Here is an 18630-nt window from a genome sequence, read left to right on the forward strand (position 1 = left end):
CTCTCATAGCAAGAACTTTACCATGCTTTAAAAAAAAAAAAAAAAAGCCCACACCGGAAGTTGTGATATCCAATCCAGATTCTCAGACATCAACTCCCGCTGAAGCAGTTTCCGGAAGTGCTTTTCTTATATTACTCCGCCTCTTCCGCCTAAACGCTATATAAGGAAGTGACGTCACGTCCCCTCTCTCTTCCACAGGAGGCCTACACGCCGCCGTTGTTGCCGCCGCTATGGTAAGACTGGAATCCGTGCGGGGATCCGGCGACATCGGAACCCAGGCAGGGAAAGCTTGCTGTCAGAACACCGAGGATGGCCTGTTTTGAGGGCCTGCAGCTTCCTGCGTGGGGCCTTGGATCGCAGCCTTGGGAAGGGACGACCAAAGACTTGGAGTTCCCGGGAGCAGGGCCCGAGGAAGGGTCACACTCCCCGGGCGCACGAAAGTTGCCAGAGGCTTGGGCGTGTGTGGCAACCTCCAGCCTCCGCCACTCAGCGTACTTTTGGGAACGGCCGACGTGCGCCTTCCAGAGTTTGCATTTTCCCAGGCTTGGTCGTTTCGTGTTCCAGCTTTCTGAGGACTGAGGAGTTTGTTGTGTGAGAACCTGAGAGCAGGAGGGGTCGTTGCTCCCAGTGTGACAAGCTTAATGCTCTGTTGGAGGTTGTTTGCCTTAGAGACCTTACAGTTGGTTGGTAGTTCAGGGTCTCTGATCTCTCCCCTGTGCTCTTTCAGTCTCTAGTGATCCCTGAGAAGTTCCAGCACATTTTGCGAGTACTCAACACCAACATCGATGGGCGGCGGAAAATAGCCTTTGCCATCACTGCCATTAAGGTAAAGCAGAGTAAGGGGTAAAGAATTTCAGTGAAACAGGTTGTCCCAACCTACACTGTAAAACAGACAAGGCTGCGTCCCATCTGTGTCACTTCAACTCCTGGGGTAGGAGAATAATTAAGGGAGTAACTAATAATCCCTTTAGAATATTTACACAAAAGGTAAGCTACGAAAGCCAGACAGTGGTCTGAAGTCAAGCCAAAACATTTCACACGGGCAGGTGGGCTATGGCCCCGGTTGCCTACAGACTTGCCTCAAATTTTCGTGAACCTTCAGTTTTGAGAGGTCCTTTCTGATTCGGTTTCTTCCGGCCTAACTTTCTCCTCCAGTGCATCATAACAGAAACCCTTGTAATATATGTTCCCTAAAATCTGGGTGATTTCTGTACATTTGAGGTGAGTAGAACTGTCGATAAATCCCAAGCGTGAAGTTGAAGTAGGGTGGTGTGAACAGGGCATGTACTCCCGCGTTAGTGCTTCTTTGTTACTGATGAAGTGGAGACCAGCGTGGTTTTGGCTTTTTGCTATTGAAATGATGGATGCAAAGTTGGATGTCTCACTTCACAAAGCTAGGAAAGTCCAGGTCTTCCAAAAGAAGACGTTACAATTTTTTTAATCAAAATACATAAACGAAATCGGTATTGCACACTCCATGGGGTAGGGCTGGACCTGTGTGTTTTGACCATCCCCAGCTCCTGATGTATGGTGGGGTCTCGTGCATTGTTGGGGAATGGGTGGTACCAGGGATACTATTGCCTGATTTTGAGGAATTTAAGTTGAAGTGGTAAGTTCTTTATACAGGGGATAAAAAAAAGGGAGCCCATTTAGTTGGAGGAAGCTCACATAGGATTGATGTTTCTCAAAAGATCATTTACAGGGCTGGGGATTTAGCTCAGTGGTTCTGCCGCCTGCCTTGCAAACACAAGGTTCCAAGTTCGATCCCCAGTATCAAAAAAAAAAAAGAGATAGTTTACAGGGTAAAACATAGCTTTAATAAAGTTTGTCATGTTCACTTCATTGTCCTGCAGAAAACACAACTTTCATTTGTTTTCAAATGGTTTAGAGGAAGATTGCGTCTTTTGGAAGCTGGAACTAACAAGGCAGTGCAAAGTACAATGCTTATTTAGAGGTTACTGTAAGGCAGACAGGAGATAATGAAATAGTAAAAAGATGAGCATGGTGAGTGTGCAGCACCTGTGCGCTCCCTCTTTAAAGTTGAGTCGTGTTTGTTACTTGCAGTGACCTATATGTAGTCAACTCATAGAGAAGCAATTTAATCAAGGCACATTTGGGTGCTTGGTGAGGGGCTGAGGTAGCATCTCTTGGGGATCTTGATGTCCTGCTTATTTCTGGGAAAGGCTGCTCTCTAGCTTTGGTGCATACTAAGGTTTCCGTTAGTTGTGTGGAAAGTCAGCAGGGACATCTCTTTACATATGATAGAACCAAAGCTTGTGGGGCCTGAAAAATTGAAAGGAGATGGGGGGGAGTGGGGGTGAGGGGGCTTCCTTCAAGGAGGTGGCCAAGTGGTGGTAAGAAAAGTGCCTTAAGCAAGAAAGTTTGGGGGGGTTGAGAATCAGCACAGATCGAATGAGGTGGTTCTGTGTTCGTGTCATCCTGGTTGTTGGTTTGAGACAGGGTCTACCTGAGTGACCTAACCTGGCCTGGAAGTCCTGATGCTCTCAGCTTCCCACAGTGCTGGGATTACAGGCCTGTTTTTTGTTTGTTGGTCTGCAGTTCAGCGATCCTCCTGCCTCATGGTCACCACTCCCTCCCAGCTTTGCTGTATTTTTTTTTTCTTTTTTTGCACAGGGGATCAAACTCAGGACCTTGTGCTTACAAGGCAGGCGTGGCCCCACTGAGCTAAATCCCAGGTCCTTGTGCTGTATTCTTTAAAGCTTATCTTCCCACCCTACCTCTGAATAGATTACTGCTATTAGTGAATTGTTTGTAAACTTGGGGGGGAATACCTGGGAAATGCCAGAAGTCTTTATTGAGAAACTCTAGTCCTGCCAAAATCTCCATGAATAACACTGCTTTGGATACTTTATTCACCAGCTAGGGATGTAGCTCCACAGTGCCTGCCTGCCAAGTGCCAAGCCGAGTCCATTCCTGGTACTTAAAAAAAAAAAACTTTGTACACAAAATTGGTATTGATTTTTTTGTAACATGATTGGGCCCTTAGATTGTAAATGTGAGAAAGTAACCCCCATGGGTGTGTACATATCTGGCCAGACTGGGCATGGTGACACCTGTAAAATTTGGCAAGGCACGTACCTCTGGTACCAGCTATTCCGGAGGCTAGAGCAGGATTATGAGTTTGAGGTCAGCATGGTTAACAGCAAGACCCTGTATCAGGAGGTAAATAAAAATGAGAAAAACTGCTTTTTGTACACCCACTCCCAGTCTGAAGTAAATGTCAGGCATACGGTTTTCGTGTAAGAAAACTTCAGAGAGACACCCTAATGTCCTGAGTCAACCAACAAATTCCTTCTCAGTTCGAGGCCAAAAGTCAGGATGTCAGCAGACCATGCTCGCTCTGAAGGCGCCAAAGGCCCTGCCTTGCTTCTTCCTGCCTGCTGGTAATTTTCTTTGGCTCTTGGCTTGGAGCTACCGCCACCACACTGTGTTTCCCTTGTGTGGCTCGGGTTCACCAGTCACCGGATTTAGGGTCCCCTACTCGAGTGGAACCTAATTGCTTCTGCAAAGAGAACATAAAGTTACAATGCAAGGGTCTGGGTGGGCATCAGTGGGTAGGAGAAGGGAGCATTTACCCAGTCCAAGGGACCCCAAACACTGGGCATTGAGCCCAGAAAAAAAAAAGTCCAGGGGATATAGGTACTACATCTTTTTTTTTTTTGAGACAGGATAAGTTCCCGGGCTGTTGGGGTTGCACACCACCGAGCCAGCTCAAGGCTTAACCAAAGCTTGGCTCATGAGGTCAGGTGACAGGTGCCTGTGGTGGTGTTGCTCTGTCATCACTGATGATGAGCATTAACATAAGCTCTTTGTTGTGAGTATGACTTGAGCGGTTAGGTCCCTAGGTTACAGGTCATTTCTGCATGCTGATGGGAAATTTCAATCACTGTTGCCTTGTCCTGAGAAATCACGCAACTATCAATCCTACACCCGGATTGACTATTAACTAACAAGACCCTGTGTTGCTGCCTCAGCCTGGCAAAGTGGGCCGGCCTTTCCTGACAAGGCAGGAATGACAAGGCGCTTGGAGCTGCAGGGGAGGGCGTCCCGTCCCGCTTTTAGGGTGGTGCTGCATTTCTCTTCTGGGTCCAGGCCTCACCCCGAACAAAGCTGTCTTTGGTTTTTGAGGCAGTCTTACAGTGTACAGTGGTCTGGGCTGGCCTCAGCCTCGACTTAATGGTTAGGTTCCCATCTGGAAAGCTGGGTGAGGGAAGATGACTTGGGAAATTGGGAAGGGCTTGCAGGTCCTACCATTTTTGAACAGCGAGATTATAAGGGTAAGATCAGGTTCAAGCCCTGGTTCCCCTCTCACCGCAGGGTGTGGGGCGAAGATACGCTCATGTGGTGTTGAGGAAAGCAGACATCGACCTCACCAAGAGGGCTGGCGAGCTCACTGAGGACGAGGTGAGGACGGAAGAGGGGCTGGGGCTGGGGCCGGGCCGGCCCACCTTGGAAAGGCCGCCTGGGTCTGACCGCGGCCTACCTGTAGGTGGAACGCGTGATCACCATCATGCAGAACCCGCGACAGTACAAGATCCCAGACTGGTTCCTGAACAGACAGAAGGATGTGAAGGACGGGAAGTACAGCCAGGTGTGTGGTGGGACAGGGCCTTGGGAGTGGGACGGGTGAGACTGGCCAGGGAGGAAGGCCCACGACGCCCACCTCCAAATCCAGGTTCTGGCCAACGGTCTGGACAACAAGCTCCGCGAGGACCTGGAGCGCCTGAAGAAGATCCGGGCCCACAGGGGCCTGCGCCACTTCTGGGGGTGAGTAGGAGCGGCTCCGCCCCCTGCCTGCTCTGGGCTGCTGGGTGTGTGCTACCCGTGACCCTGACCCTTCGCCCGCAGCCTTCGAGTCCGAGGCCAGCACACGAAGACCACGGGACGCCGGGGCCGCACCGTGGGTGTGTCCAAGAAGAAATGAGTCTAGGCCTTCTCATTAATAAATAGTTTATATACCTGCGGCTCCCTTTGTTGTTTCTCCATTCTTCCCCGCGGATGGCATTCGGCGCCGCCGCCTTGTCGTGCCCTGCTGGTGCTTTGTTCTCCGGTTCAGCTCAGCCCAAGGGGTCTCGCTGCCCCGGCGATGCCCCTGAAGACCCTGTGCACGGCCGGAAAGGGGGAACCCGAGCCACGCGCCGGGGGAGGGGCAGGGGAGGGCGCGCCCGGCGCAGATCATCTATCTAGATTGAGTCCGCGGAGCGGCGGGGGTGGGGTGCAGGTCCCTGCTTCCGGCAGGCGCGGGAGGGAGGGAGGGGCTGAAGGAAGCGGACTCTGGGCACAGCACGAGCCTTGCGCCTGCACCTGCTGAGGGCTGCATCCAGGGGTGCGGCCGGTCCTCGGTCCTCTGCGTGCTCCCGCCCCTCCAGCTTCGCTCTGCGCCGGCCCGCCCGCCATGCCCCGCAGCCTCTTCCGGCGCCTTCTCTTGGCCGCGCTGCTGCTGCTGATGCTCTGGGTCCTCTTCGGGCCCTCGGGCTTGGGGGAGGAGCTGCTGAGCCTCTCGCTGGCGTCCCTGCTCCCGGCCCCCGCCTCGTCGGGGCCGCCCCTGCCCCTGCCCCGCCTCCTGATCCCCAACCCCAAGGCCTGCGGAGGTCCCGGCACCCCGCCCTTCCTGCTGATCCTGGTGTGCACGGCCCCCGACAACCGGAACCAGAGGGACGCCATCCGGGCCACGTGGGGCGGCCTGCGCCAGGCCAGGGGGCGCAGGGTGCGGACGCTCTTCATGCTGGGAGAGCCCCCCGGCAGCTCCCCCGAGGACCTGGCCCGGGAGTCGGCGGCCCAGGGGGACATCGTGCAGGCCGCCTTCCAGGACACCTACCGCAACCTCACCCTCAAGACCCTCGTGGGGCTGAACTGGGCCAGCACGCACTGCCCCAAGGCCCGCTATGTCCTCAAGACAGACGACGATGTGTACGTCAACGTCCCAGAGCTGGTGTCCGAGCTGACCCGACGAGGTGGCCCTTGGCAGCCACAGGAGAGGGGCACAGAGCCCCAGGAAGAGACTGCGATTGTCAGGGAGGGCCGCGCCGTGGCGAGCAGGGCAGTGCCACTTCTGTACCTAGGCCGGGTACACTGGCGGGTGAGGCCCTCTCGGGCCCCAGGAGGCCGCCACCTGGTATCAGAAGCGCAGTGGCCTCCAACCTGGGGCCCCTTCCCACCCTACGCCTCGGGCACGGGGTACGTGCTGTCCTCCTCCGCTGTGCAGCTCATTCTCAGGGTGGCGGGCCGGGTACCCGCGCTGCCACTGGAGGACGTGTTTGTGGGAGTGAGTGCGCGGCGGGGCGGCCTCGCCCCTACCCACTGTGTCAAGCTGGCTGGCGCCACCCACTACCCCCTGGACCGGTGCTGCTACGGGAGACTCCTGCTGACCTCCCACAGGCTGGACCCGGGGCAGATGCGGGCGGCCTGGGAGCTGCTGCACGAGGAAAGCCCCGGCCCCTTCTGCTCCTGGCTCCAGGGCGCCCTGGGCATCCTGCGGTGCCGGGTCATAGCCTGGCTGCATAACTGAGTAACTGAGTACCGGGACCACGGGAGAGGAGCTGTGGGTCCAGCCAGCACCCGAGGCCTTGCCTTCCTCACACCAGACCCCCAGTCTCGCCAGAGCATGAAGTGGCACGGCCTGCCTGCTCATCCCAAAGACAGATCCCAGGAAAAGAGAAATGCTGTTCCCTCCAGCCGGCCCGACACGACCCGTCAATAAACTTGTTTCTCCAACTGCAGTGTCTTCCCCGGGACTCCTGGAGGCTGAGTGGGCTGGGTGGGAAGGATGCCCCCAGGGACGGGGGAGGGGGACAGCTGCTCTGGGGAAAAGACTCCTAACAGGTGAGGCTAAGGCCACACGAGCACAAGGGACGGGCAGGAATGGGGAGGACGCTGACCCTTCTCAGCCCAGGACGGCCAGTGTCCCAAAACTTGTTCTTTAATTCGGACCCACCCAAAGAGCCCACTGTCCTGTCCTGCCAGGGGACAAACATTTCCCTCCAGGTGACCTTAGGGACTGGTCACTGTTCCCAGGCCACCATGGAGCCTGGCTCAACGCACGAATCTGTCCAGGGCAGACAGCTGCGTCCCTGTGGGCTTGGCCTTTTGCTTCTGCTGCTGCTGCTGCTGCTGCTGCTCCTCAAGGCTCTGCCGGACTTTGTCCTGGGAACAGGGAGAAGGGGAGGACACAGGGCAGGGTGAGCATGGCAGCGGAAGTGGAGTGCACCCCGCAGGCCCGCCCCGCCCGAGCGCCCTTACCCTGTGCTCCTGGCCCTGGACCTTCTTCTTCCTCCTCACCAGGCTGGCTGTGGAGCTGCGGCCCTTCTGCTTCGGCTTTGGCTGGAAGGGCGCCTTGGCCTCGGGGTCGAAGCCCTGAGGGGAGGACAGGAGTGGAATCGGTAACAGCCTGAGAGGCAGCACCCACCTGCGGGAGCCAGGCCCAGGCAGCAGGACAGGGGCTGAGGAGGCGACTGGGCGCTCAGGGGCTCCGTACCAGCCTCTCTATTCGTTCCTTCTTCTGCTGCTCCAGAGAGATGAGGTCAACCTCCGCCAGGGCGCGGGGGTTCAGGCAGATGAGCTCTGCAGGCACCTGGGAGTGTCACGGGGGAACCATGAGACAGGCGCCAGGGCGCCTGCTGAGCCCCTCTCCAAGCCCCGCACGGGAGCGCTGGGGAGCTGTGCCCAGCCTCAGCACACGGGGACACCTGCCCCAGCGGGGGGCTCACCTTCTCCAGCAAGGCTTTCACCTCCCACTCCTGCCGCTGCTTGCGGCTGCGGTACGGGTTGCTCTCCAGGCCATCAAAGTTGGGCTCGGCAGCCCCTGGGGGCGCAGGAAAATGGAGCATGGAAGACCCCGGTGCTGCAGCTTCAGCCGGCCAAGCCCTTACCTGTCCCCTGCTGCCCCCCTGAAACAGGCCCCAGTTCACTCACCCGGGACCAGCATGCTGGTGATGCCGACACTGTGCCCGATCCCCAGCACGTCCTCAAAGGGGCAGAACTGCAGACTGTGCACGGGGCCGGCCACCCGGTGGGTGAGGTAGGGCTGCTCCAGGGAGGGGAGGCTGGCCTTGCCCTGCCCCGCCCATACGTTGACCACGTCACCCATGCCTGCAGCCAGCAGCCCCCGCTGGGAAAAGGCCAGGTGCCCTGCTCCCTGCGGCAGCGTCCGAGCGCTCAGAGGCTGGAACGTCCCTCGCAGGTCAAAGACCTTCAGCTGGTGGTCCAGGCCAGAGGTGGCCATGTACCTGGGGACAGGGGGTTGGGTCATCTGTCCAAGTGGGGTGCTGAGGCCCATAGCCAGGCCCACGTGTTGATCTGAACGGCAGGGAACACGCACTCCCACCGTACGACACACTCGGCTAAGCTCCCGCAACTCGGCACTGACTCCTTCTACAGTTGAGACTGACGCCCAGGGAAAGGAGATCCGGGCTAGTGTGCAGCTGAGCCGGAAGTCAGGCCCGTCTCTTTAGGCTCTGCCCTTCACACATGCGAGGCTCGAAGGGAGAACTCATGCCAGCCCACCCTAAGTGCGCTGTCTGGCTGCACACAGGCAGCAGAGCAGCTCGGCAGAGGGGAAGGGCGCTGTGGTGATCAGGGGCGCTTCCCGGAAGGGCAGGCTCGGGTCTGTGCTGGGTAATTCACAAGAAAGCACGAGAAACAGAGCAGATCCAGATGCATAAACACCAGACAGCAGACACTGAAAAGGAAATGTGTCGACGGGCATGGAAAGGGGACAAATGCTGTGCTTCCGTGCTCAGACTGAGGAGCCACGGTCATTATCCTGTGCGCCTGGCAGGGACACATCACAAGTTGGAGGCCACACGAACTTGAGAAAACCTGTTTAGGAAGCAGGACAGTGATGCAAGAGAGGACCCTGCATGCCCTTTGCTTTCCCTAGAAGGAAGGAGGGTAGCTGGTCATGGTGGTGAACACCTGTAATCCCAGCACTCAGGGAGGCCAAGGCAGGAGGATCCCAGGTTCAAGCTTTGCTTGGGTAACTTAGCAACTTAGTGAGACCCTGTCTCAAAATACAAAATGGATTGTAGGGGATTTAGCTCAGTGGTTCTTCCACCTGCCTCAAAATTGCAAAGTCCCAAGTTCTATCCCCAGTACAAAAAAAAATTATTATTTTTTGTTTGTTTTGGGGTTTTTTTGAGATTGGGTCTTGCTATGTAGTCCAGGCTGACCTTGAACTCACTATGTGGCCCAGGCTGGCCTCAAACTTGTGACAATAAGGGGCCGGGGATTTAGCTCAGTGGTACCTTGCCTGCCTCAAAAGTGCAAGGTCCTGAGTTCACCCCCCCCCAGTTGGGGGGGGGGTACTTGCAGCGATCCTCCTGCCTCAGCCTCCCAAGTGCTGAAATCCCAGGCATGCACCACCATGCCCAGCTTCAAAATAAAAAATTTTAAAAGGGGTGGGGAGATATAGCTCAATGCAAAGGCCAGAGGTTCAATCTGTAGCACCATAAAACACACACACACACACAAAATGAATATATAAATAAAACACACATACAAAATAGGGAGTGAGCCGGGGATTTAGCTCAGTGGTTCCGCCGCCTGCCTCACAAGCCCAAGGACCCGAGTTTGATCTCTGGTACCAACAAAACAAAACAGGGAGGGAGGGAGGGAAAGGCTGGAAAGCTGCTTACACTGCCTGTTTTTCACTTCCCCCTGCCTCAGGCTCCCCGAATCCTAGGCTGTGGCCCCAAGCCTGGCAAGTTGTTTACTTTCCGAAGCTGGAGTCACTACCTGTCCCAGTTGTCCCTCAGAGAGGGAGGCTGAAGGAGAACTAATCAGGCCAGGGACACTTCTTTGCCAAGGGACAATGGACTCTCCTTGGCCTTGGCCACGCATCCAGCAGGGGGCACTGAAGAGCTCCTATGAGACAGACGTGTCGTGCGCAGGAGCCAGTACAGCCCTAGCTGGACCTTCCTCCTGATAAGAAAGCTGGGTAAATGGTCATGGGTACAAGTCAGGAACGACCAGCACCTCAACTGCAGAGCAGAAGCAGGTTCGTCTCCCAGTCACATACCCACCATGGGGCTGGGGATTTAGCTCAGCGGTTCTGCCACCTGCTTCACAAGTGCAAGGTCCTGAGTTCCACCCCAGGTACCAAAAAACAAAACAAAACACCATACCCACCACAGGAGCTCCGGACAAATAGCAGCCCAGTGCCAGACTGGAGCCCAGCCTTCACACTGAGCCACATCCCCAGCCTTTTAACTCAGTTTTTAAACTCTGACAGGGTCTTGCTAAGTAGCTAAGTTGCCCAAGCGGGGCTCAAATTTGCCACCCTCCTGCCTCAGCCTCCCAGAGTCCTGTGATTGTAGGTGTGCACCAGCCCACGCAGTTTAGTCAATCCACTTTTTTGTTGTTGCTGTTGAGTTTTGTTTTGTCTCACTTTTTGATATTGGGGATCAAACTCAGGACCTTGTGCTTTCGAGGCAGGCGATGGCACCACTGAGCTAAATCCCTGGCTAGTCAATCCACTTTTTTTTTTTGGTACCAGGGACTGAACTCGGATCCTTCTGGTTGCAAGGCAGGTGGCGGAACCACTGAGCTAAATTCCCAGCCCTTAGCGAATCTACTTTTAATGCACGTTTCCAGAAAACCTCTTGAAAAAAAGGTCACCTTCATCTCTGGAGCCCTATGGCCTGCGAAGAGCTCCTGAGGAGGACCAGCAATACACACAGCGACAGACCTAAGGCCAATGACCAAGATCAAGGGCTGGGGATGAAGCTCAGAGGTAGACACTTAGCTAGCATCCGCCAGCCCTGGGTTCAATCCCACGGAGAGAGAAGAAAAGAAAGAAAAGGAAACCAGAACCATTCAGCTGTTTTGTTTTGTTTCTTTTTTTTTGAGACAGGGCCTCACTATGTAGCCAAGGTTGACCTGGAACTAATGGCGATCCTCCTGCCTCAGCCTCCTAGTGCTGGGATTACACATTTGTGCCACCATACCTGCCCTGTGTGGTTTTTGTTCTGTTTTATTTTTCAGCAACAAACTGTTAACTTAACCCTGGGACTCAGTGAACCAAGGGATCAAGTCCTAGACCCAGAAGCCCAGAGAAGGTGAATGACAGCCTGGCCCTGAGGCCCACAGAAGGCAGAAGGCCTCGGGCAGGCCCACTCTCCGGGGCCAGACCTGGCCACAAAGACACAATCGTGAGGCCTCTTGGAAAGTTGGTTGGCTTTTGTTTTACTGATTTTCTTAATCTGAAAGTAAAGTGAGCGGTCTAGAGTGAAGAGAAGATTCTCGAGCAGCAGTGTGAAAGCAGGAAAGCAGCGCGAGGGGGAACAGTCTGACAACAGCACCCAGGGCAGGCCAGGAAGAGCTGCAGCCTGGAATCCTGTATCCCTGCTGCCCAGGAGATGACAGGAGAAAGGCCACGGAAGGCCACCAAAGTGCCAGAGCCTGGACACCCAGGAAGCACTCAGCCAACGGTGCTTTTGGATTCCTGCAGTTGCTGATGGCAGAGGAACTTGGGGCTTTGTGGCAAGCTACACGGGAGTCAAAGAATTCAAACCCTGGCTGACAGGGAAGGCCTGAGTGAGTGGGAGCAAGGAAAGAGAAACTTTTTTTTTTGTTGTTTGGTTTTTTGAGACAGGGTCTCACTATGTAGCCCAGGCTGGCCTTGAACTCATAGCAATCCTCCTGCCTCAGCCTCCCGAGTGCTGGGATGACAGGCATGTGCCACCATCCCCAGTGAGAAAGGAGAAACTTTGGGAGTGAAGTGACACATTAAGTCTGGGATGACAGTCGACAACTGAGTAGAAACTAAGGCACCACCTGGCCAAGCTCTCTCTCCAGCTACATCCAGCACAGCAGGGCAGCCCTGAGCAGCTCAGCACAGAGCCCAGCCTGCAGCAGATGCCTGAGAGTGCCCAGAAGACGAAAGGATTCAGAGGAAATAAACTCACGGGGAGTGCACCCCTCCAGCCGTGGTCACCAGCTAGATCTGGAGTCGTGGTTACGTCAGGGGGAAGAGGAGACACGCACAGCGCTTTCTGCTAGGCGTCCTGCCGAAAGCTCTGCATGCCATCACTCAGCCAACTTCTGGAGGCTTTAGGCCAGGACTCGGCCAACTGCTGGCCAGGGCCACCTCCAGGCCGTCATCTATTTTTATGCAGGACCAAAGAAAGAATGGCTTCTACCTTTTCATGCGATTAAAGAATTAAAAGAAACCAGATGTGGTGGTGCACACCTGTAATCCCAGCACCCAGAAGGCTGAGGCAGGAGGATCACTACAAGTTTGAGGCCAGTATAATTTGACACATATAAAAATTTTATGAAATTATATGAATTTAAAGTTTTATTGGAATCCAGCTACACTTATTCGTTTACTTCTCTGTGGCTTTCATCCTATGAGACCACAAAGGCTCATGACCGAGACTACAGATGACACCTGTCAATGTGCATGGCCACATGGCACACTGAGGGTCTCAGTGACACCCATGTAACCTGACAACATTCTGGACACCTCACACACAACCTGTCTTATCTCCCACCTGTGAAAAGACGTCTCCAAAGATGCAGTAACAGGGCCAGGGATTTAGCTCAGTGGTTCCGGCGCTTGCTGTGCAAGCCCAAGGTCCCAAGTTCGATCCCCAGTACCAAAAAAAACCAAAAAACAACAACAACAAAAAAAAGGGCCGGGGATTTAGCTCAGTGGTTCCGACGCCTGCCTCGCAAGCACAAGGTCCCGAGTTCGATCCGAGTTCGATCTCCAGTACCAGAAAAACAACAACAACAACAACAACAACAACAAAGATCCAGTAACAGAGGAACATTCACAAATACGTTTGAGATCTGGGAGACTAGCCTTGAACTTTAGTTAAGCAAAATGGGGTCCTCAGTAAGAGAAATTCAATTCTTCCCACTTAGTGAACCTATATTACAAGAATATCATACTGCATTACATCTTTAAATTTCATTGCGTACACCGGATGTGGGTGTGGTGGCACACACCTATAATCTCAGCACTCGGGAGACTGAGGCAGGAGGATCGTAGCAAGTTCAAGGCCAGCCTGGGCTACATAGTGAGTTCAAGACCAGCCTGAACTACAAAGCAAGACCCTGTCTTAAAAAAACAGAAAAGTATCATTGTTTAAAAATCTGTGAAAATTGTTTCTTCTCTTGGTATTTAAGGCCCTACATAATACCTTTGATTTTCCTCTTCCCCTGAAACACCTAACATCCTTACTCTCTGGCTCTGTAGAGAAACAGTCTACTGACTGAACTAGACTCATGTCCCCGCTCTCAGGATCAGGGCACTGTGGCACACAGAGGCTACACACTGTGCCCACATGACAAGAATGGACACCAGGACTGCAGGACCTGGGCTCCTAAGTCTCACCCCAAACAAGTGACTTACGTGCCCGTAGAATCCACTGCCACAGCCTGAAGACCACCACGGTGACAGAGAATCTTTGCCAGTGGCTCCTGCACAGATGGACTCCATAAAGAGACAGTACCTGGAAGTGAGAGGGAATCAAGTTACTAAAATAAACCCAACCCTGAGATGATTCCACTTGGGGAAGATGGGGACTTGAGACCAAGAAGCAATCAGGCAGAGAAGTAAAAGGGTAATTTTAAAGCCCTCGCGGAGTACAAGTACAGAACAGAACCAGGAGTGGAAGCTCAGAGAATTGAGCCAAGCCAGGAGCTAGGTGTGGGGGCATAAGCCTGCCGTCCCCACTACTCAGCAGGCTGCGGCAGGGGGAATCACTCGAGCCCAGGAGCTTGAGGTCAGCCTAGGGAACACAGAGAAATCTGGCCTCAAAAAGAAAAAAACTGGAGCCAGAGACTGACCGTTGCTGTGTCCAAGGTGGATGACAGCGTTGTAAGGGTTCTGGGCCATGACACGGAGCCGTCCGGCCCGCGCATTCAGAGCCGCCACGATCTTCCCCACCGACACATCCAGGTAGGTCAGGAACCCTGTCTCTGACTGAGAGGGCAAAAGAGAATCACTGAGTCCTGACTGCCATCCGTGTCCCCACTTCTGAGGTCTCCGGGAGAAAGAGCTTCCCAAGGGCTCCACGACAACTCACAGCTGTGGCCAGGAGGAAGTGGAAGGGCAGGAACTCAAGTCGAGTTACTCGGTCACAGCGCCGGACGCAGTGGAGCTCTATGCCCTGGTTGTCATAGATATGCAGCCAGCGGTTCTCAGCCACGGCAAGCAGTGCCTCTGAGTGGAGAAACCTGGGGAAGGGGCAGCTCCATGGGGTATGGGGTCACAGGCTGTCATTCAATCAGGAAAGGCCAGTGTCACACACACACACACACACCCCTGCTGACCACCAACAGAGGGCACTCACTGGATGTCCCTCACAGCCTCCATGACGTTGATCTCACACATTAGCTTCTTTGTCACCCAGTCGAGGGCAGCCACATGACCCCGACGCCCTCCCAGAGCGAGATGTCTGTTGGGGGAAAGATGGGATGTGCGGCAGGGACCCCTGGACTCAGACCCATGCCAGCCCCTCTCCAGGTGACAGGAGATGTGCTCCTGTGGATGCACCTCATCAACAGCCCAAATGCACAGTACAGTCAAGAGCAGGGCTGGTGCAGCTGAGGAAACAGGGCCACCTCTCAGTTGAGAAGTTACTGGAGAGGGACACGGGGCATAAGTCTGTGAGCCTAGTACTCTAGGAGGCAGAGGCAGGAGCACTGCAAACTCCAGCCCAGACGGGGCAACTTCACAACTCGGCCAGACCCTGTCTCAAAATTAAAAGTTAAAAAAAGAACTGGGGATGCAACTCAGTGTGAAGGCCTTGGATTCACTTCCCAGCACCACAAGAAAGGAAAAGGGCTGGGGATTTAGCTCAGTGGTGCTGCCGCTGCCTGCCTTGTAAGCACAAGGTTCTGAGTTCGATCCCCTGTACCAAAAAAAAGAGAAAAGAAAAGCAAACCAAGCAAGGAAAAAAACGAAAAAAAGAAAAAAACAGTAAGAAAAGAAAATAAAAAAGAGTCACTGGAGGCTGGGGTGAAGCTTGGTGCCAGAGCTCATGCTCAGTAAAGGCCCTGAGTTCAAGCCCCTAAGCACAGTCACAGGGATCCAACCTTACCTCCCGGTTCGAGAGTAGTTCAATCTGTAGGGTCCAAACTGCCGTAGATTCAAGTCAAAGTGCTGGGAAAGGAAAGAGTGGGAAAAACCAAGACAGAATGGGCTTCCCTCGGTAGCTCCCCCTTCAGTCCCCGCTGCTCTCTCGCCCGGCACCACCAACGAAGCCGCCAACTCTCGCTCCTCAGTCTCACCTTGGCTGCACTCGCAATGTCCACAGCCTCCACGATGTCAGCCTGCCGGACCTTAGCTGTGTCTTCCCCGTCCTCCCCTTCCAGAAACCTGAAGGACAGTCAGTACTGCAGTAGTTTCCTACCATCTAGTGGGTGTAGCAAGATAAAAACGAGTCCTGTAAAGGGGCAGCTGCGGAGGCTCAGCTTGGGGTTCCACTCACCCAGGTTCCTCGGCGAGCAGCAGCTCAGAACGAGCAGCTATGGCGCTTATCTCTTCTTCCACGGCTTCGGCAACCTCAAGTTTGCTTCGGGTTTTAGGCAGAGAATGTGGCAGCTATAACGTCGTTGGTGAGGGAGGAGTAGAAGAACCAGAGAACATGCATGATCACAGGAGAGCCACCTATGCAGCCTCCATCCAACTCAACCAGACTCCATCTATCCAGACTCCCCGCTGTCCCGCCGGTCCTCACCGTTTTGGATTTGTCAATACGACAGAACTTCCGGGCCACCTCCACAGGCACAGGGGCGGGGCCTGGGAATGGGTCCTGGGCCTGGGGCAGGGGAGACAATTAGCAGCCAGGCTCTGGTCGACCCCAAACCTTCCACTCTCACTGCACAAGGCTACCTGCCCTGCCACCCAATCAGGACCCAGATCACCCCAGACAAGCTCCGCTGGGGCCCCGGCTTCTTCAGTTCTCGGGACTTCTTTTTAAACTGGGATTTCTTGGAGAGCCAAGACTTCTTTGAGTTGGGAGAGTTCTTCTGTCTTTGGCGGTGGAGAGCCAGATTCGTCTTCCTTTTGCGAGGGGGCCCTGGAGAGGCCCCGGCAGCGGCAGGAGCGGTCTCTTCCTCCCAGTATCGCCGCGGTTTCTACGGGCAGATCAAAAGCCTCATACTCCACACCCCGACCCCACAGCTAAAACCTTCCCTTCCCATTCAGGGCCTCTACCTTCCGCTTGGCCTGAAGTTTGTTCTTCTTGGGCGGGGGACCCCTGCCTGTCCTAGGGACCGTCTCCATCTCGAAGACCCGAACAACGACCCACGTGCAAAAACTCTCAGCTGTCCCACAGTCCGCTTGGAAACTTCCGGAAGTCGTCTGACCTTCATCCAATCAATGCCATACCAGGTCTGAAGCCTTCCTGGCGCCATCTTGACTGAGGGCACGCTCTCCTCTGAGGGTCGTGATAGGCTCTCCCTAGGAGAGCTTACACCACAATAATGAAAAAGTCAAATCGAAAGCCAAAGTCCAAGTAAGAGTGCATTTTCTTTTTCTGAGTTAGCTTTCTCATTTTGCCTAAAACCTCCCAAGTCCAATCTTTTAAGCAGAATGCCAGTCATTAAACATGTAAGAACTACATTTCCCAGAATGTGTCCGAAAATACTTCCGGCGCCATCTTTTCCCAGAATTGCAGGTTTACTTCCGGGTTTATTAATACTGAAAGGCGATCGTGAGTGGGTTAGGATTTGTGTTAGGCTTGCGATCTCATTTTCTTCTCTGCTCCTGAGACCAATATAGAGTTGATATCCAGGACGAGGAAAGGCTGCGGTGCTCCGAGGAGCTGCCTCTCAAGAGTGCTGTCGGACCAGGGACTTAGCTCAGTGGTTCCGCCGCCTGCCTCGAAAGCTTAAGGTCCCGAGTTCGATCCCCGGTACCAAAAAAAAAGAGTGCTGTCAAGTTCGCGGGCCGGGCCATAAAGGTGAGCCAGACTGTCTTCCAGAGCTTGAGACGCAGCGCCCCCTCCTCCCCGCAGGCTTTCATCCTCGCCATGGCTGAACTGATCCAAAAGAAGCTGCAGGGAGAAGTGGAGAAATATCAACAGCTGCAGAAGGGTAAGGGAGCAGGTTCGGCGTGGCCTCGCCCTAATGCATTCACAACCCAGAGCCATATCAAGATAGATTTACTGCCCCATGCGGGCCTCCGCGTACAGCTGCTTCCCCTTCTTAGTATTCTCCTCTGCCCGCGGATCCCATCCTTGCCTCACGTCCATTTTCTTCCCAGTAGGGTCGGGGTCGGGGCGAGGGCACATCTGATGTTCCTAATCATAGCTTTCCTCCCACCCTCAGACTTGAGTAAATCCATGTCCGGCAGGCAGAAGCTTGAGGCACAACTAACGGAAAATAATATCGTGAAGGAGGTGAGGGACGGATCTATGGGGGGAGGCGGGGCTTGTACCAGGTGTGGTTGTGAGCGTATTTGTCCCACTCTTCCGTCAGGAACTGGCTCTCCTGGATGGGTCCAACGTGGTCTTTAAACTGCTGGGTCCCGTGCTGGTCAAACAGGAGCTGGGGGAGGCTCGGGCCACAGTGGGGAAGAGGCTGGACTACATCACAGCCGAAATGTAAGTGCTCCACCACCCTGTGCTCAGCTAAGTCGCTAGAGTAGAAGCTTTGAACAATCTTGTCCAGTTCCTCCAACTCCTTCCCTTTTAACCCACCCTTCTCCCTCCTTTAGATCTCGTTTTCCACCAGTCTCTTGCCCTCACTCAGCACCCTCAGTAGTAAGCCCCCTAATTTCTCCTTTTCTGCTGCTTTGTCTCTCTTGCCTCTCCTCAGTAAGCGATATGAATCCCAGCTTCGGGACCTGGAGCGGCAGTCAGAGCAGCAGAGGGAGACCCTTTCTCAGCTGCAGCAGGAGTTCCGGAGGGCCCAGGCTTCGAAGGCAGGGGCTCCTGGGGAGGCCTGACCCCATGGTTGGGGGGAGGGGAGGGGAGGGGATGAGGGAGCTCCTGGGTCTGTACTGTAGTAGGTAATAAAATGTAAAAATGTTGGGCTGTTTTGTGGCTGGCCGCTTCTGTCATTCATCCAAGCCCTTCCACACACTCTGTCTGCCTTCCTCACTCCGGTTGTGATTCTTGGGACTAGAATCTCCGAGGCAGGTTGAACCGTTTCTTGGGTCTTTAAAATTCCTACTGGTACACGTTTGTAGTAGATAATGATGACATTCACTGTAGGAGTTGACATGTGTACTTGGTTTTGCTTCCCCTTCCCCTCGAGTCTTTTCTTGAAACTGAAGCCTGAAATGTCTCACGTCTGCTTCTTTCTATATAAACAGCTCTGTACCTTCGCTTGCCTTGGTTGTTGGGGCACTTTAAGAAGCATGAGAACGTTTACCATATGTTAGGAAGGTTGCTTTAAAGACTTCACAGTTCTCTGACCTGAGACCCCTGGATGAAATATGGTTATCCTCCTTGCTGTGAATACTTGTCAGCTTCCAAATAGCCCTGGGATCTCTTTTAGTTCTTTTTGTTTTTTTGAGACAGGGTCTCTCTTTGTATTACAAGCTGGCCTTGAACTCAGTATGGACCCCGGGCTGATCTCCAACTCGAGGTGATCCTCCTGCCTTAGCCTCCTCTAAGTACTAAAACTACAGGGATGCGCTACCATGCCCAG

At 54.2% G+C, this 18630-nt stretch overlaps 4 protein-coding genes across 5 annotated transcripts; 3 read left to right on the top strand and 1 right to left on the bottom strand.

Moving 5' to 3' along the window:
* The first annotated feature begins 88 nt into the window (after positions 1-88).
* Positions 89-4987, top strand: Rps18 (ribosomal protein S18). The gene is made up of 6 exons (XM_004846823.4): positions 89-233; positions 728-826; positions 4339-4425; positions 4511-4612; positions 4697-4788; positions 4870-4987. Exons 1-6 carry the CDS (start codon positions 231-233, stop codon positions 4943-4945), a joined length of 459 nt encoding a protein of 152 aa, XP_004846880.1. The 5' UTR covers positions 89-230; the 3' UTR covers positions 4946-4987.
* Positions 4988-5255: 268 nt separating this feature from the next.
* B3galt4 (beta-1,3-galactosyltransferase 4) lies at positions 5256-6785 on the top strand. The gene has a single exon (XM_004846822.4). The coding sequence runs from the start codon at positions 5417-5419 to the stop codon at positions 6527-6529; it is 1113 nt and encodes a 370-aa protein (XP_004846879.1). The 5' UTR covers positions 5256-5416; the 3' UTR covers positions 6530-6785.
* A 139-nt stretch (positions 6786-6924) lies between these two features.
* Positions 6925-16548, bottom strand: Wdr46 (WD repeat domain 46). The gene is made up of 15 exons (XM_004846820.4): positions 16190-16548; positions 15898-16110; positions 15711-15791; positions 15462-15574; positions 15262-15349; positions 15072-15133; positions 14322-14426; positions 14055-14205; positions 13816-13951; positions 13379-13478; positions 7933-8246; positions 7728-7822; positions 7496-7591; positions 7261-7374; positions 6925-7164 (listed from the first exon to the last, which is right to left on the bottom strand). Exons 1-15 carry the CDS (start codon positions 16256-16258, stop codon positions 7054-7056), a joined length of 1848 nt encoding a protein of 615 aa, XP_004846877.1. The 5' UTR covers positions 16259-16548; the 3' UTR covers positions 6925-7053.
* A 107-nt stretch (positions 16549-16655) lies between these two features.
* Pfdn6 (prefoldin subunit 6) lies at positions 16656-18007 on the top strand. 2 transcript variants are annotated; one of them, XM_021260029.2, is made up of 5 exons: positions 16656-16889; positions 16992-17070; positions 17305-17375; positions 17455-17579; positions 17794-18007. In XM_021260029.2, the coding sequence occupies exons 2-5, from the start codon at positions 17007-17009 to the stop codon at positions 17921-17923; spliced, it is 390 nt and encodes a 129-aa protein (XP_021115688.1). In that variant the 5' UTR covers positions 16656-16889; positions 16992-17006; the 3' UTR covers positions 17924-18007. The 2 variants fall into 2 exon arrangements, with proteins under 2 accessions (XP_021115688.1, XP_012928343.1); XM_013072889.3 differs by having other exon boundaries at positions 16670-16870.
* The last annotated feature ends 623 nt before the right edge of the window (positions 18008-18630 follow it).

Source organism: Heterocephalus glaber, unplaced genomic scaffold, assembly GCF_053883595.1.
Source record: "Heterocephalus glaber isolate CG9 unplaced genomic scaffold, H.glaber_assembly_v1.0 deba00001141, whole genome shotgun sequence".
NCBI lineage: Eukaryota > Metazoa > Chordata > Mammalia > Rodentia > Bathyergidae > Heterocephalus > Heterocephalus glaber.